At 41.6% G+C, this 26,531-nt stretch overlaps 1 protein-coding gene across 3 annotated transcripts in view; it reads left to right on the top strand.

The window, feature by feature from the left end:
* dlgap1a (discs, large (Drosophila) homolog-associated protein 1a) overlaps positions 1–26,531 on the top strand; it is a 73,418-nt gene that overhangs the window by 31,162 nt on the left and 15,725 nt on the right. For 2 of the 3 annotated variants that reach the window (XM_060873453.1, XM_060873467.1), the window contains exons 2-5: positions 14,467–15,547; positions 21,651–21,862; positions 24,162–24,339; positions 24,431–24,674. In XM_060873453.1, the coding sequence (XP_060729436.1) occupies positions 14,528–15,547; positions 21,651–21,862; positions 24,162–24,339; positions 24,431–24,674 (1,654 nt within the window). In that variant the 5' untranslated portion in view covers positions 14,467–14,527. The remainder of the gene's footprint in view (positions 1–14,466; positions 15,548–21,650; positions 21,863–24,161; positions 24,340–24,430; positions 24,675–26,531) is intronic. The other variant, XM_060873461.1, reaches the window with a different exon arrangement.

Below are 26,531 nucleotides of genomic sequence, written 5' to 3'. Positions count from 1 at the left end.
ATAGTGTGTGTGTGTAATACACTGTGTGTAATATAGTATGCGTGTGTAATACACTCTGTGTAATACACTCTGTGTAATATCGTGTGTGTGTAATATAGTGTGTGTGTGTGTAATATAGTGTGTGTGTTGTTACACTGTTTGTAACAGAGTGTCTCTAGTCAAGTGTGTGTGTATAATACATAGTGTGTGTAAAATCCCTTGTGTGTAATACCCTGTGTGTAATATAGTATGCGTGTGTAATACACTCTGTGTAATACACTCTGTGTAATATCGTGTGTGTCTAATATAGTGTGTGTGTGTAATATAGTGTGTGTGTGTTGTTACAATGTTTGTAACAGAGTGTCTCTAGTCGAGTGTGTGTATAATACTGTACATAGTGTGTGTAAAATCCCTTGTGTGTAATACCCTGTGTGTGATATAGTGTGTTTGTGTAATACACTATGTGTAATACACTCTGTGTAATATAGTGTGTGTGTACGTGTGTGTGTGTGTGTGTATATGTGTGTAATATCGTGTGTGTGTAATATCGTGTGTGTGTAATACACTGTGTGTAATATAGTGTGTGTGTGTAATATAGTGTGTGTGTGTGTAATACACTGTTTGTAACAGAGTGTCTCTAGTACAGTGTGTGTATAATACATAGTGTGTGTAAAATCCCTTGTGTGTAATACCCTGTGTGTGATATAGTGTGTTTAATACCCTGTGTATAATATACTGTAGTGTGTGTTTAATACACTGTGTGATATAGTGTATAGTGTGCATGTAATACACTGGGTGTAATATAGTGTGTGTGAGTGTATAATACACTGTGTGTAGTGTAGTGTGTGTATAATACACTGTGTGTAATATAGTGTTTGTGTATGTAATACACTGTGTGTAATATAGTGTTTGTGTGTAATACACTGTGTGCAATATAGTGTTTGTGTATGTAATACACTGTGTGCAATATAGTGTTTGTGTATGTAATACACTGTGTGTAATATAGTGTGTGTGTGTAAAATACACTGTGTGTAATATAGTATGCGTGTGTAATACACGCTGTGTAATACACTTTGTGTAATATAGTGTGTGTGTGTGTAATATAGTGTGTGTGTGTGTTGTTACACTGTTTGTAACAGAGTGTCTCTAGTCGAGTGTATGTGTATAATACATAGTGTGTGTAAAATCCCTTGTGTGTAATACCCTGTGTGTAATATAGTGTGTGTGTGTGTGTGAAATATAGAGTGTGTGTGTAATACACTGTGTGTAATATAGTATGTGTGTAAGTGTGTGTGTGTGTAATATCGTGTGTGTGTGTGTGTGTGTAATACACTCTGTGTAATATAGTATTTTTGTGTAATACACTGTGTGTAATACACTCTGCATAATATAGCTACATTTCCAGCACTTGGCAGATGCTCTTATCCAGAGTGACTTAGCAATAGAGGGTTAAGGGCCTTGCTCACGAGCCCAACAGTGGAGGTGTGGTGTGTGTATTACACTGTGTGTAATATAGTGTGTGTTTATAATATATTGTGTGTAATATTGTGTGTGTAATACACTGTGTGCACATAGTGTGTTGTGTGTAATACACTGCGTGATATATACTGTAATGTGTGGATAATCCACTGTGTATTAGTGTATAGTGTATTAGTATATAGTGTGTGTGTATAATACAGTGTGGTTGTAATACGCTGTGGGTATAGTCCAGTGTGTGTGTATAATCTAGTGTGTGTGTAATATGCTGTGGTCGTAATACACTGTGTGTAATATAGTGTGTGTGTTTAACTCGGTGTGTGTGTAATACGCTGTGGGTGTAGTACAGTGTGTGTAATATAGTGTGTGTATGTGTATAAAAAAGTGTGTGTCTAATACGCTGTGGTTGTAATACACATTGTGTGTGTTTAATTCAGTGTGTGTGTAGTACAGTGTGTGTGTGTTTGTGTGTGTGTGTGTGTGTGTGTGTGTGGAGTACAGTGTGTGTGTAATACGCCGTGTGCAGGTGTGACATTCTTGTTTATTTATTCACACATTTACTCATCATTTGTTTGGTATTCAGGAATTTCAGCAGCTACAGAATATAAACGACGACAGAGAGGTTTTTCATGTGTTTGGGTTTCAGCGTGGTTTCTTCTGACTTGCTGATCTTTAGGCATGTGAGGTCACATGACTGTGATGGTGTAAAGTTTACACTCATTGGTCGGAGGGACGGATTCAGAATCACATTTTTGCATCCATGAGTATATTTACTTTATTTACACAAGGAAAGACCATCATATTCAGAGTCCTCAGGTTACTTGCTGCTTTAGTCGAATTTCTGTTCTCTTGACCTGTGTCCTGTGTGTAGTAGTGTAGTTTTTTTTTAGTATGCGAATATCATCTAAACCAATAAAGGAAATAGTATCATAGTAATCGTTGTAATGTTTCGTTCTTCAGTCTGAATTTTTCATTCCGTTTTTTTTATTTCTTTTGAATTTAAATTTAGGTGCTGTGATGGTGGACTAGAAGTTAGTTGGATTGAATGAACGAGGTTGTCAGGTTGAACGCGACCGGATTGTGGACTAAAGAATGAAATAGCGTTTATTATTGTTGTTGTTGTTGTTGAAGGTGGAACAATGTAACATTAAGCAATAAAGAAATCAATCCTAAAATTTTAAATAGACACAAAAACTATCCAGAATTCTCTTGTTACAACATGATAGAAGAGAATGGGAAGAAAGAAGATCAGAACTTATGACCTTTTAGCTCATTGGTTCATTTAAAGGGGGTTATAAAAGTTTATTATTATTATTATTATTATTATTATTATTATTATTATTATTGTTGTTGTTGTTGTAAACTCAGGGTTTGTGCTGCTGTGTTTTAGATTTTGTGTCGTGCTTTTGGGCGTCGGCCGTTTTTGCATACGTTGTGTTTTGAAAGCCAAATGAAAGTGTGAAGTTCATTCAAATTTTTAACAAATTTTCTACAGGATGTTTATTTTAGATCACGTGTTCTATTGTGTAAGAAGAACTAAAGTAAGTTACAGATGGTCAGATATTTGTTTGATTAAAGGAATTCAGATTTTGGAGCGAAATTCAGAGCATGGAGTAATGGAGCGCATCTCAGATCAAAGTACCATGTGCTTCTTATTTTAGGGATCAAAGTTTGCACTCGTTCTTTGTACAGCTTTTTTGTTGTTCCTGGGTGGAGTGAAATTATCAGCTTTATTCTTAAGACTGAGATTCACACCTCCAGTACACTATCACACTATCACTCCATCATCACATTATTCTCTCTTTTAGAATGTTTCTTTCTCTGTCTGCCTTTATTACACTGTCTCACTCTATTTATTTCTATCTGTCCTTTACTTCCCTTTTCCTTCTCCCCCTTTGTCTCATGCTTATTCTGTCTCTCTCTCTTTCTCTTTCTTTCTGTCTCTGTCTGTATCTTGCTCTCTCTCACCCTCTTTCTCAACAATATTCTCTCTCTCTCTCTCTCTCTCTCTCTCTCTCTCTCTCTCTCTCTCTCTATCTCTCTCTCTCCCACGCTTGGTGCAGGATGAGTTGACTCATAGAATTGAGTGGGTGGAAAATGTGCAGTTTTTTTCCCACACACACACACACACACACACACACACACACACACACACACACATCATTTTAATTTGTAATGGTTTATTAGACTGACTGCCAGCATGCAATTTTTTCCACAGTGTCTTTCAAAAGTATTGACACCCTGGAATGACTCTAAAAGAACCACTACATCTGATTATTTAAATCACTTAAAGCAACAATTTAAGTGATTTAAATAATCAGATGTAGTGGTTCTTTTAGAGTCATTCCATAGCGTCAATACTTTGTATGAAACAAACACATAGTCTCAGAAGATATTTTTAAATCATATTTTGTTTTAGAAATAAAGAAAATGAGCAGAGAAAATTATGATGCTAAGTACTCTAATTATCTCTGGCAGAATTTTGGCCAAATACTAATTTTAAGGGTGCCAATGATATTGCAGCCAATGTTTCCATTAATAAAAATTACACTACTTAAGTTTGTTGTTTATTTTATTGTTTTGTTCATTTTGCTGAATTACATTAAACTAATTTGAGGAACTAGCAAACTAAAGTTGACTAGTATTATTGTTAGTGCAGTAGATAAAATTAGCTTTATAACAAAAAATGTTGTCACTCAACTTGTCACTGTTTGAGATTGAAAAAAGTACTGCGAACAGGTGCGGAGTAGTTAAGTTCTCTCATACTCATTTTCTACCGCTTATCCGAACTACCTCGGGTCACGGGGAGCCTGTGCCTATCTCAGGCGTCATCGGGCATCAAGGCAGGATACACCCTGGACAGAGTGCCAACCCATCGCAGGGCGCACACACTCTTATTCACTCACGCAATCACACACTACGGACAATTTTCCAGAGATGCCAATCAACCTACCATGCATGTCTTTGGACCGGGGGAGGAAACCGGAGTACCCGGAGGAAACCCCCGAGGCACGGGGAGAACATGCAAACTCCACACACACAAGGCAGATACAGGAATCGAACCCTCAAACCCTGGATGTGTGTGATGAACGTGCTAACCACTAGGCCACCGTTGTCAGGACTCTGCCCGGACTTTGGCCATATGCCTTTTGTTTATGTTCCTTGTTCACGTGTCTGCCCCGCCCTTGTCTTTTCCTCCCCGCCTCTGCACACCTGTCCCTTATGTTTAAATAGTTATTTGTACTATTTAGTTGAGCCGCGTTGCCTTGTGCAGCGCGGAATCCTCTGTTGTCTAAGTGTGTTGTTGTCTTTGTCCTGTTTCGTGTTTTTTAAGTTAATAAATCCTGTTTTCGTTTAGCTGTCCTGCATTTGGGTCCATTTTTACCCCTGCGTTTGTGACAGAAGGATTCCGCCAGACCAGGACCCAGCAGGACAGCATCAGCCTGGACCGGCCGATATTGGGAGCAATTTTTTTTTTTCTTATTGGATTTTTTTTCCCTGGAAAAACTGGCAGTTTTGGTGACATCGATCCGCATCTTTCCGGTGAGGGACGCCGCTCCACTTCCGGTTTCTCCACGGGGGGCGCCACCTCACTTCCTGGTTGCGGGCCATGTCACCAGCCCGAGTTTTGTTTTGTTTTTTCGGTGTCCTGTGACATCGCCCCGCAATTTTTTTTTGTTTGTGGAGGATTTTGTTTTTCCCCTGCCCTCCCTCCCCTTTTCCTGGTTCCCGAGAGGTGGGTCTGGCCACAGTGGATCGGGGGTTGGGCTTGGCCCCTCCTGATCGGCTGTGGACGTCGCTCGGCCCTCCTGATCGGCTGTGGACGGCGCTCGGCCCTCCTGATCGGCTGTGGACGTCGCTCGGCCCTCCTGTTCGGCTGTGGACGTCGCTCGGCCCTCCTGTTCGGCTGTGGACGTCGCTCGGCCCTCTTGTTCGGCTGTGGCCTTCGCTCGGCCCTCCTGTTTGGCTGTGGACGTCGCTCGGCCCCCCTGTTTGGCTATGGACGTCGCTCGGCCCCTCTGGCTGCGCCGCCATGTGCCTTGCTCCCCCCACCTGCCTCACCGTGTGCCTTGCTCCCCCATCTGCCTCGCCGTGTGCCTTGCTCCCCCCACCTGCCTCACCGTGTGCCTTGCTCCCCCCACCTGCCTCGCCGTGTGCCTTGCCCCCCACCTGCCTCGCCATGTGCCTTGCTCCCCCCACCTGCCTCGCTGTGTGCCTTGCTCCCCACTCCCAGACCCGTCGGGACTGTCAGGACGGATTGGCGTGTCGGGAGCCGCGCCTCGAGGGGGGGTTACTGTCAGGACTCTGCCCGGACTTTGGCCATGTGCCTTTTGTTTATGTTCCTTGTTCACGCGTCTGCCCCGCCCTTGTCTTTTCCTCCCCGCCTCTGCACACCTGTCCCTTATGTTTGAATAATTATTTGTACTATTTAGTTGAGCCGCGTTGCCTTGTGCAGCACGGAATCCTCTGTTGTCTACGTCTGTTGTTGTCTTTGTCCTGTTTCGTGTTTATGTTAATAAATCCTGTTTTTGTTTAGCTGTCCTGCATTTGGGTCCATTTTTACCCCCACGTTCGTGTGCCCTCTGAGTAGTTATATATAATTATGTATATTTATATTTTTAAAGAATTTGAACTAGCTGACTTTTATTTTGAAAAATTAAAGAGTTAAATTACAAAAAAAAACATTAATTATAAATATAAATTATACATAAATTATAAAAAAAAACATTAACATAAAATCTAATTGAATACCACAGCTGCCCAAACTGAACACAACTCATGATAATAAATTTATCTGAACTCTACCCCTTAATACAGTTATGCCAGGCGTCACCAGTTTACCAGTTTATCTCATGATCTTATTTACTTCCACACACACACCTTTGGTTGTGAACTGTTTGTGGTTTCCCGTGGACGTCTGTTTCTTCCCCTCCAGTCTTTAACTAATAGATTGGGCTTCTTGATTGGCCTGTGTTAAGTTCTACACCTTGCGTTCCTATACATAATCAGTATTGTAAGCAGAAACAGTGAACAGTGTGAACATCAATCTAAGAAGCAGCATGCAATCCTCAGGATGCTGTAGTAATCTACACGTTTTACCTTCAGTTGAGCCACTAGGGTATAATTTAGAGTGGGTGATATTAAGTAATTTGAGTCCTTCAGTTAAATGATTCATTCAGATTTGTTCAGTTTCACACTTAACCTAAATTTGTAGTATGATCAGTTTGTACAGCTCAACAGAAATCATTTAGCTTATCTGATTCATTGAACGAATGACTAGAGAATCCCAGTCATGAGTGAAATGATTCATTGACTTGACAAGTGCAGATTGTTCATACATGCAACTCTTAATTTGGCTTTTTGCAATTCAGAGATATTTTAGGAACATAAAACATTCATTCATGTAGACACTGAGAAAGTCTAAAATTTAGTCACCATAAAAAAAGAAGATTCACTGATTTATGCACTGAGAGAGGAGCGCATCTTAGTCATGAATGACATGATTTACTGATTCATATATTGATAGAGGAGTGATTCTACATCTTGAAAGAATAAACTCAATGATTCAGACAATAAAAGGAGCAAATATTCGCCATGAAGAAATGATTCACTGAGTCAAATGTTGAGAAAGGAAAGAATCAAGGTTCAATGAGAATGGAATGATTTTCAGCCATGGCCAAATGATTCACTGACTCATAAAGTGTTAGAGGAATGTATTTAGGTCTTGAAAGAAAAGCGGTTTTAGTCTGAAAATGGAAATCATGACAGCAACACCTAATGTTATTCACCTAATTGATTATTTAAGAAAGACTGAATCATTGACCTTTGATCGTGAATCAAACATGTCTTTTAAGCAGCATCTCATGCTAATATAAAGAGAAATGCAGTTAAATGCTCACTTTGAATAAAAGCCACTTGTGCATCTGTGAAGAGAAGAACAAGATCTGTGCCCTATCAATCTGTGCTGAGAAGTTTATCACTGGATCTTATTGATTAATCTGTCAGGATGTGTCTTGATTCCTCTCCAGGTTTCCCAAATGCCTGAGTGTTGCTCAAGGATATTAGCAAGGCCAGCTTTTGTGTTTGCATTAAATATTCATAAGCTGCCCTTCATTTCCGGAGGGGTCGCTTCACTAGTCACTTACTCAGCACTGTTTTTTTCAGAGAGAGACAGAGAGCAGGCAAGGTCTCTGGATTAAAGTAAAAAAAAAGTTAGAGAAGCTGAAATGTTTTATTATTATGGGATGTACTGTATTTTTTAAGACCTAAACCCTCAAAACTTTCAGTTGAATTGCTATTCATCTAATAGTTCATCTAATAAAGTGACAGGAATGAGAAATGAAATTCATGATTTGTTGATTTGTTTTAAAGCGTGTGTGTGTGTGGGGGGGGTGTTCGAGAGAGAGAGTGTGTGTGAATGCTTTTAAAGGCGCATGAACATTTTGGTGCAGGGTTTCTGTGATTTGTACGAAAGCCATCTGTTTCCATGGTGATGTTCGCCCTCTCTCCGTCGAGATATTTCTGGTGTGGAACTTATTTGTACACACACACACACACACACACAAACACAGACTGTAATGCATACTTTCACAAAGGCCTAGTGTGTTGGATTCAGCTGTTTTGATTAACATAACTTAAAAGGAGTGTGTGTGTGTGTGTGTATTTGCTCACAATGCTCTCTCAGCAAAGGTAATATTGAGAAGAAGCAGATCTTCAAACTCTGTGCTTTCAGTTGCATCAGATCAGCACTGGGTCTTAATCATGCATGAATGAAACTGCTAACATGGCTAACAATATATAGATACAGGTGACAACCAATTAGCACGACTGATTTGCACTCCTGAAGTTAGGTGTGTGTCATTCAGAATGCAGTGGAACAATGATTGAAATACCTAAAAATGAATTACCTCACAATGGCTAGTTTCATTGTTTAACACTACATATTTTTTCTGGCCCTGAAATAAGCTCCGCCTTCCCATCGTAATTTTTAGATGAAAATCAGAAATCTGGTAGGCAGGAGAGGGCACTAAACATTACACACTGCCACTTTAAACAGACTGAAAACATGTGAACACTTCACCGTAGATGAACACGTTGAGGTGATTCTCACACAGCAGTCATACATTGACCTAATGATGTATGAACACACTTCTGCTTGCTCTTCCTATCTCTCTGTTCCTCTCTCTCTCTTTCTCACTCTCTCTGTCATAGTCTCTGTGTGTGGGAAGAGACGGCATCTATCCGAGTTATGTTATATTTCTAGCTCACAGGAAGACTGCAACAAAGGCTTCTGAGTCACTGAAATGCACAATAAAGACCGATGCATCGATTTAGTACCTGCACCAGAGCCGCTGCTGCTGTACGAATGCCGGCTAACTAAACAATCAGCTGACTTCAAAGCCTCTCTCCTTCTTTATTTCTGAAAGAGCGTGGAGTGAGTGGGAGGATGCCGAGCTGTACGCAGACAGAGCCTCTTCTCACCGCCGCACTCTCAGGCTAATCATTAGCAGACACCTTTGCTCATTAAGGTACTAGCTGATTTGACATTTTGAACATTTTTCAGCCAGACATGAGTAACAGGGTTCTGCAGAAGCATAATCCTGCTTGCACTAAATAAATGTCAAGTGATTATTGAGTTATGGTGAGAATCAGATGACAGGCCTGTATGCATTATTAATCAGGCTCCTGTCCAGCTGCTGACTGCTGATCAATGTATCTGCTGCACACTGTGTCTGTTAGCTTCAAGTCCTGTCAAGTCTGAGATGAAGGGAGAGGAAAGGAAGAGAAAGAAAACAAAAAGGAGGGCAAGAAGAAAGGAAAGGGGAATAAGAAGGTGACTGGAAGGTATGATAGGGAAATAGGAGGAAGGAGCCAAGGAAAAAGGAGATAAAGGAAGAAAGGATTGAAAGGGAAAGTGGAGAAAGGGTAGAAAATGGAATGAAATAAAAAAAAGAATAAGGAGATAAAACAATGAAAGGAATAAAGGAAGGAATTAATTAAGCAGAAGAAATGGAAAGGATAATGGAGGGATGGAAACAAAGAGGAAGGTAGTCTTTCCCATTTGCTACCTTCTTTGTTTTCAAGAAGAAGGAGACAATGGATGTTAAGGGAGATTAAAGGATAGATTAAGAGATTAAGAATAAACAAGGAAAGAAGGAAAGAGAGATAAAGGAAAGGAAAAGGAAGTACAAAAATTGAATAAAAGGAAATAATAGAAGGAAAGGAAGGAAGAAAAGGTAGATGAAGCAACAAAAAGGAGAGAAGAGAATAAAGTAAAAGGAAAGAAGAAAAGAAAATGAAAGCCAGGAAAAGGAAATCGGAGGATGGAATTGGAGAGAAAGAAAAGGAGAGGAAGGAACAGTAGCTGAATGAGGGAAAGTTAAAGAAAGGTGTAAGGAATAATAAGAAGCACGAAGAGAGAAAAAAGGATTAATAAAGGAAGGAAAAAATATATAAGAAGGAAATTAAAAGTAATGAATGACAAGGATAGGAATATAAGGAAAGAGAGAGAAAGAAAAGGGCAGTGCATCATTTGGTAACTCCTCCCCTTCCTCCTTTTGTTTTGTAGTTAAAAGCTGGTGGTTTGCTTAATTTTTATGTAGTGGTATTTTATTCTGGAGGAAAAGAAAGATGGTTTTAACGAGCCTCTGAGGTCAGACTGTAAAATTCGATTAATGATCGGGGAGAAGGGACATCATCTCAAGCGCTCCTCTTAGCAGTCCCATCATCACCTACGGAAAAAGTTATTAAATCAAATAAGAAAATGAATAACACTGCAGTTCAGGACCTAATCAGGACCTGAGTGCTGAGTGTGAACACTTCTGTCGTTTCTCTATACTTTTCTCCATCTTCATCTTCGGCTCTGCTGCTGCTCGACTCACATTACCTGAAATTAATTACTCCCACTGTTTCCCCCGTACATGTTTATAAAGCAAACAGATGGAGATTTCTGCACAGAATTTGCGAAGATGGCCTTTGTAATTGACTGTAATAATGATGGTGTCAGGTGACAAAACTAATTAATGTAATTGCATTGTTTGCTGTGGTTAATCAGGACACGGTGATGTTGGAATAAACAAAATAATCTTTCTATTAAACCTCACTGAGACACACTGCCTTTATTCAGACTGACAGGTACAGAGGCTCCTTTATTCAGAGTGATGTGTAAAAAAGGCCACACCTCCTTTATTCAGACTGACAGCAACTGAGGCCACACCTCCTTTATTCAGACTGACAGAAACTGAGGCCACACATCCTTTATTCAGATTGACAGAAACTGAGGCCACACCTCCTTTATTCAGACTGACAGAAACTGAGGCCATGCCTCCTTTATACAGACTGACAGAAACTGAAGCCACGACTTCTTTATTCAGGTTGACAGCAATTGAGGCCACACCTCCTTTATTCAGAGCGACAGGAACTGAGGCCACACCTCCTTTATTCAAACTGATAGCAACTGAGGCCACACCTCCTTTATTCAGACTGACAGGAACTGAGGCCACACCTCCTTTATTCAGACTAACAGGAACTGAGGCCACACCTCCTTTAATGGAGATGACTAGAGAAAGAGGAATTGGAGAGGAATTAGCATAGCTGCTGTTCATAATATTAGCAAGCACCAGATGATAATGTACATTTGATCAAAAATGCTTCTCTATTCATACTCTATTCAAAAGGTGGTGTGAAACTGAGGCCACACCTCCTTTATTCAAACTGACAGGAACTGAGGCCACACCTCCTTTATTCAAACTGACAGGGACTGAGGCCACACCTCCGTTATTCAAACTGACAGAAAAAAAGGCCACACCTCCTTTATTCAAACTGACAGGGACTGAGGCCACACCTCCGTTATTGAAACTGACAGAAAAAAGGCCACACCTCCTTTATTCAAACTGACAGGGACTGAGGCCGCACCTCCGTTATTCAAACTGACAGAAAAAAAGGCCACACCTCCTTTATTCAAACTGAGAGAAACTGAGGCCACACCTCCTTTATTCAAACTGAGAGAAACTGAGGCCATACCTCCTTTATTCAAAGTGACAGGTAAAAAGGCCACACCTCCTTTATTCAAACTGAGAGAAACTGAGGCCACACCTCCTTTATTCTAAGTGACAGGTAAAAAGGCCACACCTCCTTTATTCAGACTGACAGAGAACCAGAATGACATTGGTAAGTCAGAGAAATAGTTTTTGTTTTGTTTTTTAAACAAAAAAGAAGTTTAGATATTTGGTCTCGTGCTGTGACAATGGTGGTAATAACACTACTCCCATCGTGGGGAGGTTTGTTACCATGTGTCTTTTTACATTACAAGAGATTTAAAAGAGTCTCTTTTCTTCTTTGTGGATCGCTCTTGGGGCCGCTGCAGGGAGGTAACGTGAGCCGTTAGTCGTTTCTCATTCTGCACATCTCAGGGGCCTTCAGGCAGAATGGCATCATGGTGATTTGGGAAGTGGTGATTGTGCTTTTATAGGCACTTAAAAACAAGGGCTTATGTAATCCACACTGTATGAAACAAAGCCGGTGGAAGAAACCATCGCAGTGGGAGCAGATGACTGTGTGTTTGGCTCATAATGAGATGTGGTCTATTAAACGGTGTGGTGTCAAATTGATGTAAAGGGAGTGTGGCCACTGTAGTGTACATCATACTAATTGGAAGGGGCAGTGGGGACTCTGTCTGTGTGTGTGCATGTGTGTACGTGTGTGTGTGTGTGTGTGTGCGTGTGTGTGTGCTGAAGCACTACTGATGCAATAAAACTTTAATGCTTTCTCTAAGTCTCCTTCCTACAATAAATATAAGATGTCGCTTCTGAGGACGACTCAGTGCCAAGTCCTATTTTGTTTTACTGCTTTTCCTTCGATTTTTACTGCCTCTATTTTTCCTCGATCGCTGTGCTTTATAACCTTCAGCCTCCTTTTGTACCTTGAGTAGGTGCTTTGATTTGTACAGTGAAACCTTTATGTTATAATTCCGGCCTGAGTATAATTATATTGCACCGACATGGTAGTGTTTTTACTCTTAATTATTATTTTTTATTAAATCTGCACTTCCATTTGTTTGTTTGGTGCAAACCTGCTTATTGTTATATATAGACTAACAAGCAATATAGTTATTGATAATATTTAGCTTGTTGATGTAGAAAGCAAATTTGGTACATACAAAATACAAAATACAGTTTGGTTGCCTGAAGCAATATCTTTCACTATTGCTGTTGCATGCTTTATTGCTTTAATCTAGATTTGTTGTTGGGGGACAAAACAGACTGTGAAACATATGACTTATGCATAAACAAATGTGGGCTTAAGCTAAGTGGAGCAGAAATTCTGCAGGACTTAATCGATATCACCTACAGTAGTATCACACAGTATACACTCATTTTATTCAAACTCGTTGTGTGGGACAATTGTGGAAAAGTACCTGGTTCGGAGCACGTAAACAGTGGTCAGCACAGAGGTCAGTTTTATAATGTTTGAGTAATAAATAACAAGGTAAAAAAATCTGTAAAAAGTACCAATGGCGAATTGTATACAAAGCAGATAAAAGCGTAAATGATGAAATGACACATGAATAAAAGAGTTTAATTAAACCTTTAAAATGACCTCCTTTGAGTTCACATGTTTTGCAGTCACTTTCACGTTTTGATTAATCTGTTCTCCTGTGTTCTGATCTGTTCTGTGAGTGTTTTTAGCTGGCTGAACCACAAAATATGTATGCTAAAATACATGAGGTATCATATGGGAATTTGTAGTTTCTTAGCACTGCAATCATGCAGGTGGTATGGATGATAGATGGCATGTTCGTTTTTACTAATACACTTTACACTGCCACAACACTTAGTACAGTCTTTATTACAAACCTGACCCCTGTGGTTCTCTAGTTCTCTGTACAATGGCTCCCTTGAAATGAGTTCTATTCTCCCTGTGTCTATATATATGTTTGTGTGTGTGCGTGTGTGTGTTTGAGATCAGAGGCTTTGTGCTCCAAGCCACTGTAGCCCTCTTCCATTACATTGTCACAATGTCCAATAATAACCTCTCTAATAACAGGTTAGACAGTTTTCTCCTTCTCTCTCTCTCTCTCTCTCTCTCTCTCTCTCTCTCTCTCTCTCTCTCTCTCTCTCTCTCTCTCTATCAATCACATTGTCCCTTCTACACTCTCCCTCCTGTTGCGCTCTCTTCCCGAGGCAGCTTCGCCTCTTCATCTTCGACGTCACCGTAATTAGCACAGCTGAATAAGGCCCAGCTCACCACCTGCAATTACCCAGATTGTGGTTGACAAAGCGGCATTCTGAATGAAACGGATGCTGCTGTGTGACTGACAGAGTGCAATAATGAGGAGCAGAGATGCCACGAGGTGCATCACTGCTCTGTAGGGGAGAGGGCACGGAGACCTCCTTATGTGCTCTGCTTCTCTGTTTTATCCTCTTCAGCTAAATTTATCCAAACGGTTTGCACAAAAATAGCAAAATCAACCTTCATTTTGCGATTGCTTATGGAGATTGCCCCCCAAGTGGGTGGGGAGTTAGAAGGAGAGTAAAAGAAGGTAGATCCCAGAGTCAGTGGGAAAGTGCTGGAAATCATGAAGGAACCTCAGATCACTGCAGGTTTCCCATCAGACATGGTAAGCCCAAGTGTAGGTGCTGATCAAAACAGACATCCAAAAATGCACAGCAAAAAATAAAAAGAGATCTGCTGTAAGTAAAGGAATCTCTGAGCAATGAAACAGTGAGCTCTATAAGAATAGATAGAAGTAGAGAAATGGGACATTACAATTGAAAATAACTCTACCTCTAGCCGTGGCCTCTCCATAAGCACCAGAAATTACCAGGGCGCACATCAGTTTTTCTAGAACAATAGGTGGTATGTTTCTGGTCAATTGACCCTGGACATTAAGGGCTTCAAAAAAATCAAACGTGGAGTCTAGAGACCTGGGAATGATTCGAGTGTATCATCTACCTATAATGAGCTTATTTTGTCCAGTTGTTTATCGTATTTTTGTTTTACTCTCTACAGGTCCAGTGGGGAGAGTTCGGAGCCGTTAGTAGAGTGTGTGTGTGTACATGACCCTGGCCCTATGATGATGATGAAAGGCCTTTCCAGCAGCCGCAGCCACCACCACATGGTGGCCTGCGAGCCTTCGTATGACCCTATGGGTCACCATGGTGATCGCAAGCCCTACCTCATCAGCCAGATTGAGGCTCCGCCTCCTCCTGATCATCCGTATTATTCCTCACGGAGCTCGTACCAGCCGGACTGTGTGGTGCCGTACGGTACTTTCCCACGGCGCCACTACAGCACAAGCCATGAGCCTAAAGAAGAGTGTGCTGTCGTCCCCTACACGGGTGGTATGGGACCTGCAGGAAAATGTCAACAAGTGCCAGTTAACCTGCTGGAACATCTGGATCGGCAGCTTCCAATGGCACGGGATGGCTATCACACGCTGCAGTATAAACGGGCAGCGGCTGCGGCCGCTGCATTAGAGCAGCGCAACGATAGTCCAGGGCGTATACGGCACTTGGTGCACTCAGTGCAGAAACTGTTTACCAAGTCACACTCATTAGAAGGGCCTCACCATGGAGGACATGGGCACGGACACAGTAAGAGCAGTATGAATGGAAGCAAAGCTAGTCCTGATGGAGAAAACACGCCAGCACCAACACCACGGCAGCGCAAGCGGAGCAAGAGCCGCGAGCGCTGCAAATCAGCCGAGCCCAAGCAGCGGACACCACCCTCGGGATACTGGAGCTCAGATGAGCTGGAGCGAGATGTCTGCCCTCTGCGCCATGCTGCGCCTGGCATCATGACTGTAGGGCGTCATCCGGAGCGGGCACAGTCTCAGTACTTCCTGGAGGCATGTGGAGCTGAGCCGACGCTGAAGAACTCGCGCAGCAGCAGTGATGTGGCCAAGTGCACGACCTGCGCCATCACGGCACCGGGCTCAGACGTGGCACAGCTGGCAAAGAAGAGTGCATGGTCGTCCTCTCTCACGGTGAGCAGGGCACGCCAGGTGTACCAGCAGGCTGCTGTAAATCTAGATAAGGCGCTAGTGAAAGCAGAGGCTTGTCAGCAGGAGCGCACTTGCCAATTCTTGCAGGTATGCCAAATCCAAATTTAAAAATTTCAACACTCCTTATGAATAATTTACCCCCTGCACCCCCATGCTTACCTCACCCACCTTCACTTTCACCCTCACCACCACCGTCACATCCTCTTCCTCCTCCTCTCCTCCTGCCTCTTCCGGAGGGAGGCTCCAGCTTTGATTTGAGTTCTGCTGAGAAGTAAGTGCAAACCACTAGCCGCCTTACTTTCTAGTTAGATGATCATGTATTATTTCTGGTATTTTAATTAACCTCTGAACCTTTAATATTTCATCTCTTTCTCTATAATTTCTTCCCAGTTCTTTCTATCATTTATGCATTACTGAAGTGGTGAATATTAGACAGTCACAATTACAACATCACTGAATAATCTGAAATATTTGAGTTGGTCGAGATTGACTTCCCTTTGAAAGTGTAGACAGAGATTCTGCTAACTTGTATGTTTAGTACATGTAAGTGTACAGTAATTAAGAATAATTTTCTATTAAGAATAGTGTCAGTGAAGAAAACACAATAAGGATAACATTCACATCATGATGAACATTTAGAAATGTTTGGCTCCTCATAACAACATGGTCATCACTCTTGTTATTAATGCAGGATGCAGTGAAACGTTAAATGGCAATAATTCAGAATGTCATGATTGTGACAGGTCTAATGAGTATGCATGTGTGAAATAAAGAAGGGGCATGGGATGGGTGTGTACATGTCTGTTTAATTACATTAAATGCAAAGTGGTTCTGTTAAGTTTGGTTCCCACGTGATAAAGCGAGCATCTGCGGATTTCAAATCCTGAGTCAAGCGTTGACTGTTTCGTTTCAAAGGAAGATGTGGAAGCCTTCGTTTTATCACATGTTCAATTATTTAAATCTGCATAAAAGCACTTCAGAAGGAGAGCAGAGTGCTGATGGTGGGTTGCATCACACGATTAATTATTCAGATAGCTCAGCTTTCGGGTTCGAACCTTACTACCTCGTGTGGCACCAGTTGCCTGGAGAGCACATCCTGAAACTGAGTGCCATCCATCCTTGGGTAAACAAGGGGCGGAGCTTAGATTCAAATTTTATCAGCCAGTTGGAAAACATGTTAGAATTTGCTAACAAATGTTATCTCTCTTGCTAGTAAACTTGCCTCCTGTTTTTAATGTCTAGAACTAATTTAACATAAATCAACTTTGCAAATCAAAGTCAAGTTAAGCTCTGCCCTTAAGCCATCTGACACTCAAAATCAGGATGCGATGCATCAGTGTCAATTTCAGTCTATTATACAGATAAAATACAATACAGATAAATTGCTATGAAACTATGAACAGATATTCAACTAGCATAAACATTGTAGTAATACAATTCATCATCTTGCATACCCTGCTAGGCTAATAACGCAGTCATGAATGATGCATATGAAATGCTAATATGCCGCATATAATGAACTGGGACATGTACAATGAAATATTAATAGACATTTGGGGTAATAATTGTCTTTAAAGGGTCATTACACACAAGACCTGCAGTAGTTTGTATTACGCACACCAAAAATATGAGATGCTAATAAAAACTGATGAAAAGTTGTGGGTAATAAATGTCTGTCTTTAAAGGGTCATTAAACATGAGACCTGCAGTAATTATCACAGCAGTGTAGTGGAGGGAGAAATATATACCACCTTGACATATGCTGAATCTAAGCTCACGGTTACTCACTGTTACAGTACAAACACTGAAGTTTGTGGTCATAAATAAAGACCCAGGTAAGGAGGTGTGGCCTCTGTCACTTAGTTCCAGTTAAGGAGGTGTGGCCTCTGTCACTTGGTTCCAGTGAAGGAGGTGTGGCCTTTGTCGCTCAGCTCCAGTGAAGGAGCTGTGGCCTTTGTCACTTAATTCCATTGAAGGAGGTGTGGCCTCTGTCACTTAGTTCCAGTGAAGAAGTTGTGTCCTCTGTCTCTCCGTTCCAGTGAAGGTGAGCTTTATGAGCCTTCAATTCCAGTGAATAGGTGTGACATCTGTGCTTATCAGTATCGCTGAAGGAGATGTGGCTTCTGTGGCTCAGTTGTACTGAAGGAGGCATTGCCATTTAATCCTAGTAAAGGATAGCCTGATAGACTTTCAGGAGGCATGTCCTTGGTGCCAGTCAGTGTCAGCGAGCAAAGTGTGGTCTATATGTTTGTCAATCTCAGTAAATAAGGTGTGGCCTACGGGCCAACATTGTCACAGAAAGAGGTGTGGCCTATGTTCTTTATGGTCTTATTGAAGGGGGCATAATTTTTGGTTAGTTCTGATTAAGTCAGTTAAAGTAAGTGTTGCAATGAGCCTTTTTGGAGACAAAATACACTGATGTTGGATGAGAAGGCCTGGCAGTCCTCGCAGTCTTTGCTTTAATTCATCCCAATGATGTTCTATCAGGTTGAGGTTAGGAATCTGTGCAGGCGTCAAGTCCCTCCACATCAAAGTTGCTTATCCATGTCTTTACGGACCTTGCTTTGTGCACTGTTGCGCAAGTCATGTTGGAACAGGAAGGGGCCATCCCAACTGTTCCTCAAAGTTGGGTGCATGAAATTGCCTAAAATCTCTTGATATGCTGAAGCATTAAGAGTTTATTTCACTGGAACTAAAGGGCCAAACTTTACACTCGGCACAATGCAGTTTGGCAAGTACCATTCTTCTGGCAACCATCAAACCCAGACTCTTCATCAGAATGACAGACAGAGAAGCATGATTCGTCACTCCAGAGAACATGCCTCCATTGCTCTAGAATCTTCTCTGCACTGTACATCTGTGTGCGCTGTCCCCGGTCTGTGATTTTATGTGGCCTACTACTTTGTGGCTGAGTTGCTGTTGTTCCCAGTGGCCCATCCTTGCACAAATGTTTGTAGACGTAGATGCAGTCTGCATGTCTAGGTACTTGATTTTATAGACCTGTGGCCATGGAAGTGATGCATACACACACACAGACACACATACACATTACATGCTGTATGTGTGTGTATTGTCTCTTTCTCTATTGGTTTGTAATACTAGTAATAAAAATGAAAATTATATAAATGTAAATAGCACCTTTTCAATGCCAAAGCATGCTTCATGAATTTAATCAGAGACTAATATAGCAACCTCATCCAACTGTAATAAAGAACACTTTAAAAAATGAACCTTTAACAGACTAGAAGCAGAGAGATGCATTAGGAGTGATTGACTGTGATTCACAGCCTCTCAGTCACACATCCTCCTCCTTCTGAAGAGAGGGTTTCTGCCATGTTCTCTCTCACGCTCGGAAATTGCAAAGAATAACTTGTATCTCTCTCTTTTTTTTTTTGGACGTGCTAAATTCAGAACCCCGGTTGCCATAGTAACTCTGAATGAATGTTCAGTGCTTTTTTTTCGGAACACTTTGATTGCGGGATGCGGGATGGCACTTCGCTTTCGAGCAAGGCGGTTAATCCCACTCGAGCGCTGGATGATCCCCCTGCCAAATTATCTGTAATGATGTTTTGATAGCGTGTCTAACAGCTGTTAGGACTTCTTAAGATCTCGTGTAAATTGTATGTGTGTAAAAAGTGTGTGATAAAAAGAGAGAGAGAGCAAGCTTCTGGAGTTTGGTGAGGTTATGCTAGCATCCCCCAAACTAGCCATTGTGCTTTTAGAAATTTAACTCCTTAAAAGTGTGTGAATTAAACAGGGACCTTTTTTTGGGAGCTCACTTGTGACCTTTTAACACAAGCATTTAAAAGTAGCATTTTAGACTGTCTCGGAAGCCTGCTGTGAAAAATACCAGTTTTCCAAAGGAAGATCCAGAAAAGTATCTTGGATGGCTGTAACGAACGGAATTGTATGCTGTGATGTTCGACAGGATCTTTTATCCCCTAAATGAGACAGGAAGTCAGAGCAGTTTGGCGTGCTGGGAGCCTTGCTGTGGATTTCAGCTCAGCTGGGTGCTTAGAGCTCAGACTGTCAGGGAAAACTCCTAGTGTGTTTTGGAAAGTCGAAGAAGACAGCATCTGTGAAAGAGTTTCACAGAGATCTAGCATACATCAGGGGACGATTTAGTTTTTTTCATCAAACTTCCTGTCTACAGAGACACAAACACGACACAAATTAAAATGAACTAAAGTAGCTAAATCAAACTAAAAAAGTATGAAGCTAGTAGAGCTGAGAGCACAGTTTGAACATGTAAGGCACAAGTAAGAGTTGAGAAAAAGCTTCTTTATAATATTAAGTATTTCATAAATTTACAAAGAAAATTAGGCAGATTTAATGTGATATGAGATCCACTCAGCTTCCTGTTGTCACTTGAGTTTATTATGATATTGATTTTGTTTTATCATTTTGCTCAGCGATATTTGTAGTGCCCTCGGCTGCCTGTGTCACTGCATAAGGAAAGCTGGAAGTGTACTTCCAAACACAAGATGTATGCCACATGTATCCCGCCCTCGTCTGGAGCATCGCACATGCGTGCTTATTCACAGAAATTAACATCTTTGGTGTGGTGTCAGGGTTGGGGGTTCAGGGTTGGGGGGTCGATTCCCGCCTTCGCCTTGTGTGTGTGGAGTTTGCATGTTCTCCCTGTGCCTCGGAGGTTTCCTCCGAGTACTCCGGTTTCCTCCCCCGGTCCAAAGACATGCATGGTAGGTTGATTGGCATCTCTGGAAAATTGTCCATAGTGTGTGATTGCGTGAGTGAATGAGAGTGTGTGTGTGCCCTGCGATGGGTTGGCACTCCGTCCAGGGTTAATCCTGCCTTGATGCCCGATGACTCCTGGCACAGGCTCCCCGTGACCTGAGGTAGTTCGGATAAGCGGTAGAAAATGAGTGAGTGAGTGAGTGAGTGGTGTGGTGTGATACCAAAATTCAGCAGCGGGCGTGCTGTAGTGCCATAAGATGTCATACCATGTAACACAGTATTTGCTGGTACCCCTGAATCCTATTATCCTGTGATTGATGTCTCAGAATTTCCAGTAGGTGTATTGTTAATTCATAAATAATGATAGTCCCAGGAAGGACTTTTTATGTGTAGATCATCTTGCTAGCCTGTTAAAGTGTATGAATTATTTATTACATAACAGTCGTTTTTCTTTTTCAGTAGTATTTGATTTATAATTGTTGCATCAACTCATTTCGGTCATTATCTTTTTTAAATCAATGCGTCCGGGCTACTTGTGTTTTGTCTGTTTTCACAAGATAAACAATAAAGTCGCCTGGGTTACCCTCACCATGTTGCCACTCTCAAATACCCTGCCCTGGATAGAGCTTTTAATGCTTTGGATGCTGCTCATGTAGCAGCTACATGAGACCACATACACAAAAATCACTGTTTTATTTCACAATATTAGGATGTACTGTTGTGCCATTGCCACACACTGCTTACTGGAGTTGAATATTTCTGTAAGCATCGTGTCTTGACATCAAAGCGCCATCAGATTTTTATAAGTTTAAGCCTTGTGTAAGTGAAAGGAGACATTGCTTGTCACATGAACTTAAAACAAAAACAGTTGTTGTAACGTGCTGATCAGTTCACAGCACCGTCTTTAAGGAATAAACACATCCGTGGTTTTGTGTGTATGTGTGTGTGGGCACATTGGGTTTTATCACTAACTGCCTTTTATACCCACAGTGACGCCAGGGCCCTCTGTTTCCACGGCAACGGTAGCTCTGCGCTGATTCACACTGTGGCACAGGAATTCTATAACGTGGGATTTTTCGCTCAGTGTCGTGAGAAATCCGGGAGAAAGAAATTCTGTGTTACAACACACACACAACATGTCTCAGCTGGTTTACTTATGTATGTGAATGTACTTTAAGCTTTCAGAACCCTGGTTAAGGTCAGATTGTGTGAATTGTTATAAATCTGCAAACTGGAACATGTGGATTATTTAATGGAGCTAATCTGAGTTTGTGTGAGTGAGTTGAGTCGAGACAGATGTTGTGATACGCAGGGAGGCATCGTTAGCCCAATCATGCGAGCTCACACCGGCAGCCTCATTAATTATCTCTGCCCACTGTGCTGTGTGTGTGTGTGAGAGAGACAGGGAGTGAGATATGGTGTAAAGCATACCGAGGCTGTTGTAGAGACTTTTTAGGCTGTATGTTATGGCGTGTGACCTCTGACCCTGCAGGTGCCTCAGGACGAGTGGGGGGCTTTCCCCATGGGGAAGGAAGATGACATCCCATGCAGACGCATGCGCAGTGGGAGCTACGTTAAAGCCATGGCCGAGGACGACAGTGGTGACTCTGATGGAAGCCCCAAACCGTCACCCAAGATGCAGGCGAGACGAGCCAGCTACCTCAAAGCTACGCAGCCATCACTCACAGAAATGACCACGCTCAAGTAAGAGCATCTCTCACACACACACACACACACACACACATTTTCACCGTGTTTCTGTTTAGGGTGTTTCCTCATTGCCTGACCCCACCAACACTGCGTCCCTAGCAGTGGCTCCGCCTCCTTTACCCCTAAATCATTCATAAGATATTTTTAACATTACTTTTTACATTAAGAATATATGATTAGTAGTGGACTCGAGTGTGTGCTACAGAAACACAGAGGCTCTGTAGGCGATCCTCCCTCGGTGCTGATTTCAATTAGAGTCTCGACAGAACCGTGGTTCCTTTCTTTATCCATGCAGTTTTAATTAACACCATGCAACCCATTTTCCATCGAGTCTATGAGTAATTACTCTTAATTAGCTGTGGGCTTTTTTTAAAACTGCTGCACTGACACCGTGAAAGCATTTTATTCCCGTTTTGAAGTCGGAGGTGTTGCAGGTGAAAAGCTCGCCGCATTCTCGGCAGGAGCCGAATTGATTTTTGCTGGCTTGCAGTATTATTGGTGTGAAGTGTATCCAGAGGATCTGAAGTAATGAGAACAGTTTACTATAAACGCTACAGTCAGAGGAGTCGACGATTCCATAATCGGATAATTAGCCAGACCGGTTTATTTGTTTATAGCTGACTGTTTCCATGCATTTAAACGAGCAAGTAGCAAACTGACATACGACAGTTCATTTTCTTCACATATAACGTGACACAAAGGTGTGACTGCAGAGTCAAAGCAACAATTATATACTTAATTGTATCTAAATTAAGTATGATGACAAATCCAAACGATTGTCTCGATCGATTCCTCAGACCAGCCCTATTGCACGTGTGAGCTGACGTTCCATCAGTTGCCCACACTCTTGTTCTTTCGTTAAATGTGTGTAGAGACTTACATACTGAGATCGTGGGAGTGCCAGAAAGCTAAACCGTTAGCTTGCTTTGCTAATCCAACCTGAGAATGAAGCTATACCAAACCGACCGATTTCCACACTGATTATTGCGCTAATTCCCTCATGTTTAAATAGAAGCTCAAAACGGTTTCTCATCTGTGACACTGGAGACTCCTTTCATAAATGGTAAATAATAAGGGTTGTTAATCAGCTAATAGAGCAAGATAACCAAGGTTTGCTGGTGACATCATGCTTTAATGGAAATCAAATTATTTTGAAAATGTACACAAACTGATTTGTATGAGAGAGAGAGAGCGATAGAGAGAGAGAGAGAGAGAGAGAGAGAGGAGGCTTTTGCGGGGGTGAATGGCCTGCAGCGCTTTGTTTGTGTGTGTGTGTGTGTGTGCGTGTGTGTGTGTGTGTGTGTGTGTGTGTGTGTGTGCGCGTGTGTGTGTGTTTGTGTGCGTGCATGTGTATGTAGCTTCCACTGATGTCTGGCCTGCCGATGCTGATGCTGCTGCAGCTGGAGGCAGTGTGTCTGCCTGTCAGCTGTGTTTGTGTGTGTGTGTGTGTGTGTGTTTACTGCGTGGATGGCCTTAAATGAATTTCTTTTCTCTTCTTCTTTCTCTCTCTCGCTCTCTCTCTCCATACATAGTGCAGGCCTTCACCCGAGTATGTGTTCTCGCTGTTCACACTCACTGAGGAAGTGACGTGAACATGGCGACGACACACTGAGCATGTGCTCTGAGGGGGTAAAAAGCTCCAGCTCCCCCATATCCTCCCAATCTGCCTGTCCCTTTTGCTGGGGATTTCACAGTTTTAAATGTTGATGAAGTCAAAGCTCTGTAAACTCCCTAACATCCGCTTTGCACATCTGACGCCTGGACCGTCTCAGCTGGAGCGAGCGCTCATGCCTGTCATTCACAGCTCTATAAATAAAACCTCAGACTGTCAGCGGATCATGAAATGTAGCAGGACAGGCATTTGTGTGTATTGTTGCCTGATTGCTGAATTTTGGACAGTACTTGTAAATGCAACCGTACACAGTTTTATGAGGATGCCGTCTGAAATGCTTAAAGACTTCATTTTAAGGATCATATTAGAAAAATCTCTTGGTTTTTTTTTTTAATTATTAAAATAAATTTAATGTGTACTTTCTCTGCATGTTTATAGCTCATTGCTAATTAAGGAATAATGTAAATAAAAATGACATAAAATAAAATGCTAAATGTTTTTCTTTTATTACCATACTTATAACTTATAAGTTTGAGTCTTTAGGTGAGGAAAAGCAATCACGGGTCAATGCTATGCAGAATTTAGAAATAAAAATTGTTGCCTCTTTTAGGAGTTAAAAGACTCTTATTAATGAATTGGATCAAATGACCTGAAGTGAACCGTCTCTACGTCTTTCTTCAGTATTTCTACAGAACATTCTCCGAAGCTACAGATAAGGAGTCACAGCTACCTGCGGGCTGTCAGCGAAGTTTCCATCAACAGAAGTATGGAGAGTCTGGATCCTAAAGCTCTTCTCGCCTCACCTCAATACCGCTCACGAAACGAGAGCTACATGAGGGCTATGAGCACCATTAGCCAGGTTTGTGTGCTCTGACCTCTGATCAATCCCTCTTTTTAGGGATCTATAATACAGATATCATGAATTCTGTGTTGTATATTTTCTCCTGAAGGTGAGCGAGGTTGAGGTGAACGGTCAGATCGAGGCCGTGTGTGAAAGTGTCTTCAGCGAGATGGAGTCTCAGGCCGTGGAGAGGGCTGCACTGGACTTGCCGGTTCCCGGATGTTTCCGGATGCGGAGTCACAGCTACGTGCGTGCCATCGATCAGGGCTGCTCACAGGACGAGGATGGACCATTGTTGCCCGCGTCACCACCACGGACCACCACCACGGTCCGGACCATTCAGAGCAGCACAGGTCAGAATATAAACACAGTGTGCACATGGAATTTACTTCATTGACCATTAGCACACATGCACGGGCTGTGGTTATCTCTGAATTTTAACAAGAGATCCAATCTAAGGTGGTGTAAAATATCAGCAGTGTACAAATCTGAAAATGTAGCAATACTTCCAAAACTGACTATAAACAAATGTTAAGAAAAAGATTTGGCTTTATATGCAGATTTAGCACTGTGCTCTTTTTTTCTGATGTTTATGGTTGCTGAATTATGTCTAGGTCTTAAAAATAATGATGCTAAAAATATGTTTTAAAAAGAAGCGATAACTGTTTTCCCAGCAAGAACGTGATTCTTATGTGGAAAGATTTAATTACTGGAAAATGATTCAGTGTAAGTTGACATGAATCCAAACCAAGTAAAATTTTTTACGGTCATTTTAACGTCAAAGAGTGAACATTTCAAAACAGCTTCTTACAAATCTCTAACCTGAGCCTCTCAGTGTGATTTCACACAAAGCCTGTCAAACGTTTTCGGCTTTAAACCGATCCCTCAGCTCTGGTGAATTGCTAGATGAATCGATATTGATTTGTTCTTGTGGTTACCCTCAGAACAGGAAGTGGTTGATTGGTTGTATATTACAGCGTTTAGGACTGTAAGGGAATACATATTGATTGTTGTTGATTGAATTCTGTTTAAACGGATGAATTATTATGTGGGAACGTGAGAGGAGCGAAATGTTTTTGGTCGTAACGACGTGTAAATTGACCAAGCTCAGCGTACCCAAGCTGTAGAGTGATAAATCAGAGATAAATCAGGAAACAGTGCATAAACCTAGACAACTGATGGCATCATCGGGTCCACAGTATCCAAGGTGAGGTCACGTTTTTCCCTCTAGTCCTCTAGTTTTTGAGACAAGTGTCTGTTTCAAATTTTATTTTTAAAATGTAGATGACTTCAATAACCACGCTGGTGTTACTTTAAAATGTTATCAATGTGATTTAATGTAAACCCACATCCCAAAGCAGGAGCCAAATATCTCAATCTGGCAACACACTCAGGATGAAAATGAAATAAAAAGGAAGTTATTGCATTCATTTCTATTTGAGTCATTTAATTTACTTTGAGGGGGGCACGGTGGCTTAGTGGTTAGCACGTTCGCCTCACACCTCCAGGGTCGGGGTTCAATTCCCGCCTCCACCTTGTGTGTGTGGAGTTTGCATGTTCTCCCCGTGCCTCGGGGGTTTCCTCCGGGTACTCTGGTTTCCTCCCCCGGTCCAAAGACATGCATGGTAGGTTGATTGGCATCTCTGGAAAATTGTCCGTAGTGTGTGATTGCGTGAGTGAATGAGTGTGTGTGTGCTCTGCGATGGGTTGGCACTCCGTCCAGGGTGTATCCTGCCTTGATGCCCGATGACGCCTGAGATAGGCACAGGCCCCCCGTGACCCAAGGTAGTTCGGATAAGCGGTAGAAGATGAATGAATGAATGAATGAATTAATTTACTTTGATTCATTTGATTCACTTTGATTCATTTGATTCAATTTGATTAATTTGATTCACTTTGATTCATTTGATTCACTTTGATTCATTTGATTCAATTTGATTAATTTGATTCACTTTGATTCATTTGTTTCACAATAATTCGTTACATTCATGTTCATTTGTTTCACAATAATTCACAATAATTCAAAAACTGTTACTTTTATAAAATTTCTGTTATTATTCATACATTTTTTTATTTTTTTGAGCCCTAATATACTATCAAGCTTTGTTCGTGGCATTAATTGTAGAAGAAAATAAGAAAATGCTTCTTTGCTGACGGACTTGACCTTCAAATAGAGGCACTCGGGTTTAGTCACATGGAATGCATTTGGG

The sequence above is a fragment of the Tachysurus vachellii genome, chromosome 1 (genome assembly GCF_030014155.1).
Source record: "Tachysurus vachellii isolate PV-2020 chromosome 1, HZAU_Pvac_v1, whole genome shotgun sequence".
In the NCBI taxonomy this organism is placed as follows: Eukaryota; Metazoa; Chordata; class Actinopteri; order Siluriformes; family Bagridae; genus Tachysurus; species Tachysurus vachellii.
Note: the sequence above shows the minus strand (reverse complement) of the source record. Positions and strands in the feature narration are given on the sequence as shown.